This window comes from Drosophila bipectinata, chromosome 3R (assembly GCF_030179905.1).
Source record: "Drosophila bipectinata strain 14024-0381.07 chromosome 3R, DbipHiC1v2, whole genome shotgun sequence".
Lineage (NCBI taxonomy): Eukaryota > Metazoa > Arthropoda > Insecta > Diptera > Drosophilidae > Drosophila > Drosophila bipectinata.
In genome coordinates this window covers 15052013-15061362 of record NC_091739.1, presented here as the reverse complement: position 1 = coordinate 15061362, position 9350 = coordinate 15052013, and the positions used below count along the sequence as shown (strand labels likewise).

The 9350-nt window shown below is 44.1% G+C and overlaps 2 protein-coding genes across 3 annotated transcripts in view; one reads left to right on the top strand and one right to left on the bottom strand.

Annotated features, from left to right (window-relative positions):
* LOC108129209 (uncharacterized) overlaps window positions 1–3829 on the top strand; it is a 33615-nt gene extending 29786 nt beyond the window's left edge. Inside the window, 4 exon segments of the mRNA XM_070282145.1 lie at window positions 558–817; window positions 871–1069; window positions 1133–1239; window positions 1346–3829. Coding sequence (XP_070138246.1) covers window positions 558–817; window positions 871–1069; window positions 1133–1239; window positions 1346–1477 — 698 coding nt within the window. The 3' untranslated portion in view covers window positions 1478–3829.
* A 290-nt stretch (window positions 3830–4119) lies between these two features.
* On the bottom strand, window positions 4120–9350 carry Grik (glutamate ionotropic receptor kainate). 2 transcript variants are annotated; one of them, XM_017247282.3, is made up of 13 exons: window positions 9089–9350; window positions 8735–8898; window positions 8052–8658; window positions 7703–7860; window positions 7309–7530; window positions 7020–7226; window positions 6362–6446; window positions 6030–6306; window positions 5766–5967; window positions 5492–5714; window positions 5321–5436; window positions 5095–5244; window positions 4120–4476 (listed from the first exon to the last, which is right to left on the bottom strand). In XM_017247282.3, exons 1-13 carry the CDS (start codon window positions 9228–9230, stop codon window positions 4270–4272), a joined length of 2760 nt encoding a protein of 919 aa, XP_017102771.2. In that variant the 5' UTR covers window positions 9231–9350; the 3' UTR covers window positions 4120–4269. The 2 variants fall into 2 exon arrangements, with proteins under 2 accessions (XP_017102771.2, XP_017102772.2); XM_017247283.3 differs by lacking the exon at window positions 5095–5244 and adding an exon at window positions 4798–4944 and having other exon boundaries at window positions 4121–4476.

The following is a 9350-nucleotide window of genomic DNA, read 5'->3' as shown; positions in this document are numbered from 1 at the left end:
ATTCATAGCAGAATAATTTAGAATTTAATAACTAAAAAAAAAACGTAATAATTATATTTTAATCAGTTGAAAACTTAAAAGTAAAATAATTTTAAACCGCGACAGAACCAAACCGCTTATATGATAGCAGCGAATTGGCTTGGGCTGTGGTGGTGCGTGCTGAGCGCCCTGTTCGTTATCAAAATCGTGTTTCTCGCGGGTCGTGTGTTCGATTCCCAGAACTGACAAACAAAGAAAGAATAATTCTAAAAATACCTCAAGAGGACAAGGTTTGATGGGGAAAATCCCAATATAAAATAGTGCTGCTTGTACCTAAAAAAAAGAACTTTTATTATTATTCAATGCGACTCATCATGGCATAATAGTTTGACTTTCCCCATAGCCGAACAATTTCCGCATGAATCGCAGATTAATTAAAGGTTAATGCACGTATCTACTGACATTCCAAATTATTAATGACAGTGTTTCGTGTAATTTCCGAACAACCATTTTTTTATTACCATCTTTTCCCATGAAAATCATTTAATTTGTATGAATTTTTCACTTCCACTGCATAGCAACCACAAATTTTGTCGGAAAGTTCACACAGAGTGTGCGGCGAATCGTACAGGATGTGAAGGATGAGGGGGCGCCCAGTGGAATGACCCGGGACGAGGTAATCGAGACCAACGAGCGCCTGAGATCCTTGCGGCTTCGCCTGGAGGAGTCCTACGAAACGGCCAAGAAGGCCCTGATCAACCTCATGAACAAATACGGCGATTCCAAGAGCCAGCGCAACATTTTCCAACGCTATCCCATGCTTAAACTGATGATTAAAGTAAGGTTAAAATTTATGTTTAAAAAATGAATTTAATTCGTATTCCTTAACAGGAAGTGATTCGCCTGGAGACCCAGTACTGGACCTTGGTGGACATCCCGCGGCAGGAGAAGCAGGAAACGGTGCCCTCGTACGTGATGCGCGCCTGCTCGATCATGGAGAAGACCCAGAAGTCCGGCGAGGGGGTAAAGACCTCCGCCCGCCTGGCCGAGGAGGCTGCCGAGCGAAGGGAGCGCATGGAGCGACTGGAGCGTAAGTAAATGGGACTTAAAACCGGAAAGAAAAGGTTAAATAGTCCGGCATCCTTTTTTCCAGACATGACAACGGCCCAGATCGAACACGAGAATACGCAGCTGATAAACGACTTGTACCGCTTGCTGAAAAAGTATCTGGGCCTGCGGCATCTCATCCGGGTGTTGAAGGTGAGTCGAGTGTCCGGTGCCCCAGGGGGGCAACATTCTTACTGTATTGTTAATCCTCATCTGTATCTGTATCTTTTCACGCGTGTGTGTTTGTGTGTGGGAGCAGGAAGAGTACGGCAGCTCGAAGATGTATCCGATATTTCCACGCTACACAATGCTGAAGGACATGATAAAAGGCATCATGCACGACCCGGACTACATGGAGGTGTGCCACGAGACTCTGGCCAACGCCAACTGAGCCGAGGGCACCGGAAATGGCAGGCGTCGCATGAGTGTCATTTGAGAGGGCCCAAAAACTACAACCGATACAAACAGCAGCATTCGCAGGACCTAGGACCTCGAGCTGTATTCGCATGCGAGTTTCTGTCATTCCGGCGTGATTTAGAAAATTCTGAAACAATAGCTACCCACTGCCGAGGGAGTGGGGGTTTTGTTTTACTTTCCCCTCTTCGCCCAGTCTCTTTCGGCCCTTCTCTTGCAGCCAACACTCGAGGCAAGCCAAACAAACAGGCTAATCAAATAACTAACCGACTAACTAAACTAAAACTTGAACTAAAACCAGAACTATGTATATCCAAGCCCCACCATCTACCACCCACTACCACCAAAACTGAACAAGCAACTATTTACACTACATTATCAGATACAAACACTCGAATACTCTTCGGCACTTAAGTGCCAGCAAACAAACTAAAAAGGCATTTATTTTAATGAACTTTTGAGAGGAAACAAAGAAAAACCTATGAATACAAAGGAGAAACACAAGATATTTTTAAGATCAAGATATGCTCAAGAAACCAAAGTTTGTGTCATCTGAGCCTAATATTATGCCTAGGTATACACTGATTATATATTTGTAACCAAAACTAAACCTATCTACAGCCAAACGGGAGTATAGAGGCTAGTTAAAGAACTCCCTGATTTGGCCTCGGTTTTGTATCCTTTTCTAGTCGATTAGCCATTATACTGTGTAATTACCAAAGTGTATCAAGCTACATATATTATTAAATAATTCCCACGCCTAGATGTATTAATTACCTAGTTAGACAATATGCGGGAAATATTCCCAATCGATGTGAGAACTCTCAACACCTTTTAAGCAAACACAACACCAATGCAAACACCATATCCTAGAACCTTACTGTCTCAATGGCAGGAAAATGCTTTATGTGTGTCTCAGCTTTAAGTCCCACCTCAACTAGCCGACATGCAACAAATCGTGGCAACACGACTCTGTAGGTTTTTTGAAATGGGATATATGTATTATTGTATTCGTTGTTGTACATACCAAGTAGCTTTCTAGCCTCCCGACACGCCCCATATACATTCGAACACAAAAGACCAAAAGGAAAACCTAGACGAGCTTACAACTTTCAACGAGAGCTAGAAAAATCCACAATTTCCATTTAAGTTACTTATGCTGATGATATATTTTACTTACTATCGCTACCAAGTCTCTGGAAACTAAAGCTACAACACTCTACCGACACACCCACCGATACTCCGATGCTACTATCTACCAGAGCTCACACACATCCGTTTGTAAGTAGATCGGAAACAGATTCCAGTGGCCGCAGAGCAATTGAGTGCATAAATTAGTCCTGCAACTGTGCCTGCCTGTGTTTGTGTACATTAACATTATATGCCTCATGGAGCCCGATTATCGGTTCATTTTTCCCACGACAATGGGTCGCTTTAAAACCAACACCCACTCTGCCTGCCACCCTCACTGGCCTTTAATTAAAAAACACACAAATATTTGAAAAGTACATCAGCTAGATAAACTCTCATCATGAATAAATCAAAATAGATAATGAACGTTGAAAACATAGCAAATTAATTATGCAAAATCCATACTCTAAAGTGAATTAAACAAAATTTCATTTAGCCGAGTAAGTCTAAGCGACGCGTTTTGTTGTTTGCGTAGTTAAATGTTGAGCATTATATTTGAATTAATATGAATTTAAAAATGTTAGTCGCAATTCGCATATGTGCAGGGGATAAGCCACATAATACATGATACTTAATATTACAACAGATATATTCAACCATGCAATTATAGCTACAACTAATTAAAACTAAACCGTAAACCGTAATGATCAGGTATTAAAGTTATGACGTTTAATCAAAATGTATTACAAAGTGTGTTACGACAAGTGTGTGTGTGCGTGAATGTGGCCAATAAAAGCGCATTGCAATATAGAATATAGTTGGTCTTATAAACCAAAAAAGAATTAAAACTAAAAGGAGTTTTTCAGAGGGCGATATTGCTGCATACCAGTACAGAGACATAAACTATAGTTATATATGATATTCGTATTATTGTACAACTTATACACGATCGACAACATCTACACGTACTCGTATGTATACTCTATTTATACACACAGACCCACCCGATCAAAGGATACCTGGGCTGTTGGTAATCCTGCAAACCAAACTGCGAACAAAAATGAATAAAACAAAACTTCGTACAACTTTACCTTTTCAACATCTCAGTGTCTAAAAAATGATTAAATGTATCTCCGCAAAGGAAGTTACCAATATATTGGATATATTACTAAAGCAAAATATGTATCAAGACACTACATAATATGAGGAAATCGATAAATATATTGATATTCAAAAAGATTTAAAATTTGTTTCATTTTTGTAGACTACTTTGAACTACTAGCGCCACCTGGATGTTGGGTTTGCAATGTTAAAAATTTAACAGAGGAAAGGTTCTGTTAAAATTTAACAGAACTTGAGTGAGCGAAAATTTGAATTGTTACCAAACTTTTTTTCTTTATTATTCTTAACAAATGCAGTTTAATGAATAAATGTTTTAAAGATTAAATAAAGTTTAAAACAAATGAAAACTCAAGTTATAATACTAGAAATCTTAGAGATAGCTTTGAAAGATTGAAAGGTTAATGTGGCCCCTGAAAAGTCTCCAAAGCAAACGCCATTTTTTGATGAAAAAGCTTCGTCCTAGCATCCAAAGGACTTGGCTAAAATCCTGTTCAAGAACCACCACATTTGTGTATTTTACTTTTTTGCCTGACGTTCATGCTTGTCAGATACTTCCGCCTCAGAATTGTCATCCGGAAGAGAGTCCACCGACTGCGAAGAGCCCTTGGACTTCGAGCTGGCTATGGAGCGAGAAGAATTCTTCGGATACTTGACCGCCTTTGTGTTGCCGGAACATTGCAGTATAAAGCGTATTTCGTCCAGCAGTTCCGTTTTGAAGTTCACCTACCGAGAGGAGAGGATATATTACAAGTCCTTGTAACAAGTTGTAAAGTTTTGAAAGCATATCATGCAGAAGGATAAACTACAAAACAAGCATTCCAAAAAAGGTTTTTTACATAATGATTTGAGGGTTATATGGCATATTGGTCATATTATAGGATGAGATGAGGGGTCTTGTGTGATATATGTTGGCTCCAAGTCGTCGCTTTTTTGGGAGCTGATGATTCAATTCTGTTATTCAGATTAAGGCGACCTTTTCGCCGCCATTTTTAGTCACAACGGTGGGTTACTATTTTCAGACCGCCACCCATTTAAGCGGTTTACCTTGTTCTCCCGCGCACTCAGGTAGATGCTGACCACGCAGTTAACCAGCCCGTAAACGCTGCCAAAGCAACTGCCCACAAACATGACCAGGTAGACGCCACCCAAATTGGCGAAACCGAGCGAGGAGGCGTCCGAATCGGCTTCCTCCTGTTTATTTTTTTATTTTTGTTGTGGGGAATTTCAAACGTTTTTGTGGATAAATTAAAGTGCTTGTTTTAGGTGCCATGGATGTGTGTGCAATGTTGGCTAAAGGCTGCAGCTAATCGATTGGAAAGCCAGGTGCTATTTGGCCTATACCTGGTTCTCGTCACTGCGCTCCTTGACGCCCAACACCATCTCGAGCAGGGAAACGAAAATGCCAAAGAAGGAGCCCACTCCCATTACCAGAAAGACGCCGCCCAAGTTGCTTATCTCCAGGGCCACGGCACCTGCATCCTCGGCTGCATCCTGCATGTTGCACACACCCCCACAAATGGCCCAGAGCTGTCAGAGATCGGGGGTCTTGCATTGGAAGGATACTTACCGAACAGGCTCCCCCACCGCGCTTCTCCTTCCACCACTTGGTCTTCATTTTGGTCAGAACGCCCTGCTCCTGCATCTCCAGAACGGCCTGACTAAGGGTGTCTCGATATGGCCAGTCTGTGGATGCAATCTCGATTGGTTGTTATTGGATTTTAGGGAGTTCTAAACATACTTTTCCGCATGGCAATGCCGTAGCCCTTCTCGTCTAGCAAAGGTCCCACTTGGGTCAGAGTGCAGCGCCTCTCGGTGATGTACTCGATGGTGGTGGACTCCATAAGGAAGGCATAGTTGCTGTTCTCCACCCGATCGACGCCCTCCTGGTTGGACATGGTCATAAACTGGGGATTGTCCCGCATGAACTCATACATTCGTTGATAGGTGGGATAGTTGGATTCCTAAATAATAAAAACCATGAGGTTTTACAACCAAGATTTTCCTTTACTCACCTTGAAGAAGGTAAAAGTGCTTCCACCCACTTTGGCGCCGTAGTTCACCCCGCCTTTGTTCTTGGACAAGTCATCGGCATTGTCAATTGGAGTTACCAGAGACTCGACAGTTAAAAAGGCTGCCAAGTTAGCGGTATAAGAGGAGACTAAAATCAGTGTGAAGAACCACCAGGAGGCGGCCACAGCTCGGGTAGAGTATGCCCTTAAAAATAATGATTTATAATTAATTTTCATTTAAATAGTTACTGTTTAATAATTGCTAACTTTGGTGCCAATTCAGAGCCCTGTTGCAGTAGAGCACCTACGGAAAACCACAGGCAGTTGGCAAAGCTAAACTGATTCTCCAGCTCAGTGGGTTCCTCGATGCATGGATATGGATTGTCCCATTCGGCTGGCGAAAGTCGTCCCAGGACAAACATGCTAATGGATACGCCCATGTAGGCCAATCCCAGCCAGAGCCACACTTCACCCGAAAATGGTGACATGAAAGAGAAAAGCTTTGGAGGCTCCTTCATTGGCTTTCGAAACAGAATTCCAATTCCTGAAATATATTAATGCTGTATAATAGAATATTTTTAATAAAAGACTTCTCTTACCCAAACTCATAAAGGGTATTGTAAAGTCCACACCACTTTCCCGCTCCGAGGTCATGGTCAGGTCGGTGATGCCCATATCAGCGCGCTAATCAAATATAAAAGCATATTTAACTTATTTATTTAAGAACGGTGTAAACTGGTGGTTATTTGCATAAAAATTCATATGTAAATATCACGTATACGCTCTGTGGACATTGCTGTGCCAATCTATAAATTTTTAATTTTTATTACAAAGTTTTGGCCGTGATACTGCGAAGAACTGTAACCAGTTAGTATTAATTCATAAAGAGCGTAAATATATACAATCCTCGGTTTAAACCTTACAAGTATGAACCTTTAAAGTCAGCTTCATTAATTTTCCGCCCACTTTATTAAAACGGCCAAGTGCTTTATTGGCAGTTGGTGCAATTTTCAGACAATTTATCTTGCAGGCAAAGGACGAATTTCATGAGGCAGGGACAGATTAATCGCCCAACTATAAAAAGAATTAATTTGGGCCAATTTGAGCCACAAGCGGACTGAAAATAGTCTGCCATTTATGGCACCGATAACGACGATGTCGGGATTTATGGCCATTTAATGTAAATCAATAACGCCACCGAGACAAAGGATAGCCCAGAGCCGATTAGATTTATGAATGCTTATTGCCGAAACTCACATTATCCATTATTTCACGCAGCATGCCGTTCCACTCTCCGGTTTTGGGGTCGATTCCGCCGTACTTGTTGTCGGGCTGGAGGCGGAAGGTGTAGCTGAAGCCGAGCTTCTTGGAGAGCTCGTCGATGACGTCGATGCCGAAGCCCTCGAACTGATCATTCCCCTCCAGCTTCTCGGAGGTCTCCTTCAGCATGCCATATGGCTCGCTCTGGAACGAACACAAAAAAAGTCAAAATCAGAACTAAGGACTCTGGACTCCCAAGTTTAGTCAAGTTCGTGCGCACACTTACAATGGCCGTGACGACGACAAAACTTTTGTTCACCAACGAGCGCATATCCGGCTCTAAGGAGTGCGCCGGGGCCGGGCGATTCTGCTGGAAGCCATCCTCGCCGCTCCATTGGCCAATTTTCTGCATCCCGGACACCGCCAGCTCAATGACTTCCAGGTCGAAGTCCGTGCGCAGTCCCTCGTAGTCGAAGCGAATGGGACCCGTGAGGCCATTCAGTGTTAGCTGTGGACCGGCACTCGGTGCATAAGTTATTCAAAATCGGGCAGTTATTCACACGATGGGAAAAAAAGAAAGAATTTATTGGTTACAGGCTACGTTTATGCGGAGGACTACCTAATTTTAGTATAAACCTATCAAGACTATTAATATACTACTCTAGATAATCTAAACTCACCGATTTCATATAATTGACGAGCGTGTAACCCTTATCCCAGGCACTGTCATCGTTGCAGCTGAGAGCCACGGGCCGGAAGTTCACATGCTTGTAGGTCTCGGCCAGCAGCTGAACTCCGTCGTAGACCAGGGCCATGCTGTTGGTCAAAGGACACGACACTGGCGGCGAGGAAGAGAGGGTTAGCGTGTGAAGGATAACGTCATTTATCATTTCTTCTCCTCGGTTTGGGTGTGGGCGGGACAAGGGCCATGAAAATGCAATTCAATTATTTAAATTCACTCATGCGAACGGATTTGGGATTTGCATAAATTGTCTGGTGGGTGGACAATCGTTGGGGTCTCAGATTTACCGTTCTGGAAGGGCTCCTCGCTCTCGTACAGAGCCTTGGCCACCTCCAGCACCTGCTCGTTCTCGGGCGACACCAGACGGAGTCCCGTGATATTGGTGCCGGCATGCTGGTACGGCTCTAGGTCCATGGTGTGCCAGTCCAGATTCCCGATGATGTACCGATACTCACTGGTGACCAGACCCACCTGCTGGGCCTGCTTGAAGAACTCGGGCAGGGTGCCCATGGAGCCGACTACCACAAACGAGAAGTCCGCGGAGTTCCGCACACGCCGCAGCACATTCCGGTAGTTCCCGTTCAGGTCCAGCTCATAGCGACGCACCGTGACAGTGGGTCCTGCGGTGTCGTACATCTGGATGAGGTCCCGCACGGTGGCCAAGTACTCGCCCGACTCGTAGATAATGGTGAAGCTCTCCCAGCCCAGGGCGGCCACCATGTCCCGCAGGGCCACGCCCAGGGAGGTCGGGTGGGGGTGGAGATTGATGGTGGGCAGCTGGGCCTGAAAGTCCCAGCGCGTGTCCAGGAAGGGCAGCTCCTTGGCGTCGCAAATGCTCATCGCGTGACGGGCGGCCAGGTTGGTAGTGGGTCCGAAAACGGCCACCAGATTTTGCTAGAATTAGAGTGGTTAGCCGAGATTTTGGCCACATTGGGGCTAGATTTATAAGCCAAATACTGCAGGGACTTACCCTAAGCATCTTGCACAACTTCTTTGAAGTCTCAAAGGAGTTTCCGGGCTCAATGGCGGCGGACACGCCATGGAACTGCAGCTCCTCGTTCTCCTCGTTCGCCTTGCTAATGGCCAGGTGGAAGATCTTCTCTAGATCCGGTTCCGTGCTCTCGTAAATAAGACCTTCACGGCGAGAGAGAGGAGATAAACAAACATTATTTGGCTCTTTGTTTTGCTTAGCTCTTCTGTTTATATTTTTAATCGGCCCACGGTGCGTATGCGGCATAAAAATACATGACACATTTGCAAATGCCGCGCTGCAAATTCCTGCTTATGTAACGCGGGGAAAATCTCTTTCTGGTGCAACACTCACCCACATTGGTTCTCTCCGCTTGACAGAACAGCAATAGGGAAATCACCAGAAGGAAACCAAGTGGAAGACCTCCTCCGACAGACTCTGTCTTCCTCCGGAATTGCATTCTTTTGCCGACGCGAACGGTAATCCAGAAATTCATAAATATTTTCAGCACTCGCGTGCCCTGTGGATTTCGGCAATTATTTCCAATTAATTGCGCGATTGTTCACTGTTTTTGTTCGGCATCTAAATTTGCATATTTCTGCAGGCTGTCCGTCGC

Bases quoted from the DNA above. Each gene is read 5' to 3' on its own strand.
- Grik (XM_017247282.3), bottom strand. From the start codon at position 9,230: ATGAATTTCTGGATTACCGTTCGCGTCGGCAAAAGAATGCAATTCCGG. The intron at 8,899-9,088 runs GTGAGTGTTGCA...CTCGCCGTGAAG, and splicing joins AGCGGAGAGAACCAATGTGG to GTCTTATTTACGAGAGCACG. The intron at 7,861-8,051 runs GTAAATCTGAGA...CCTCGCCGCCAG, and splicing joins CGAGGAGCCCTTCCAGAACG to TGTCGTGTCCTTTGACCAAC.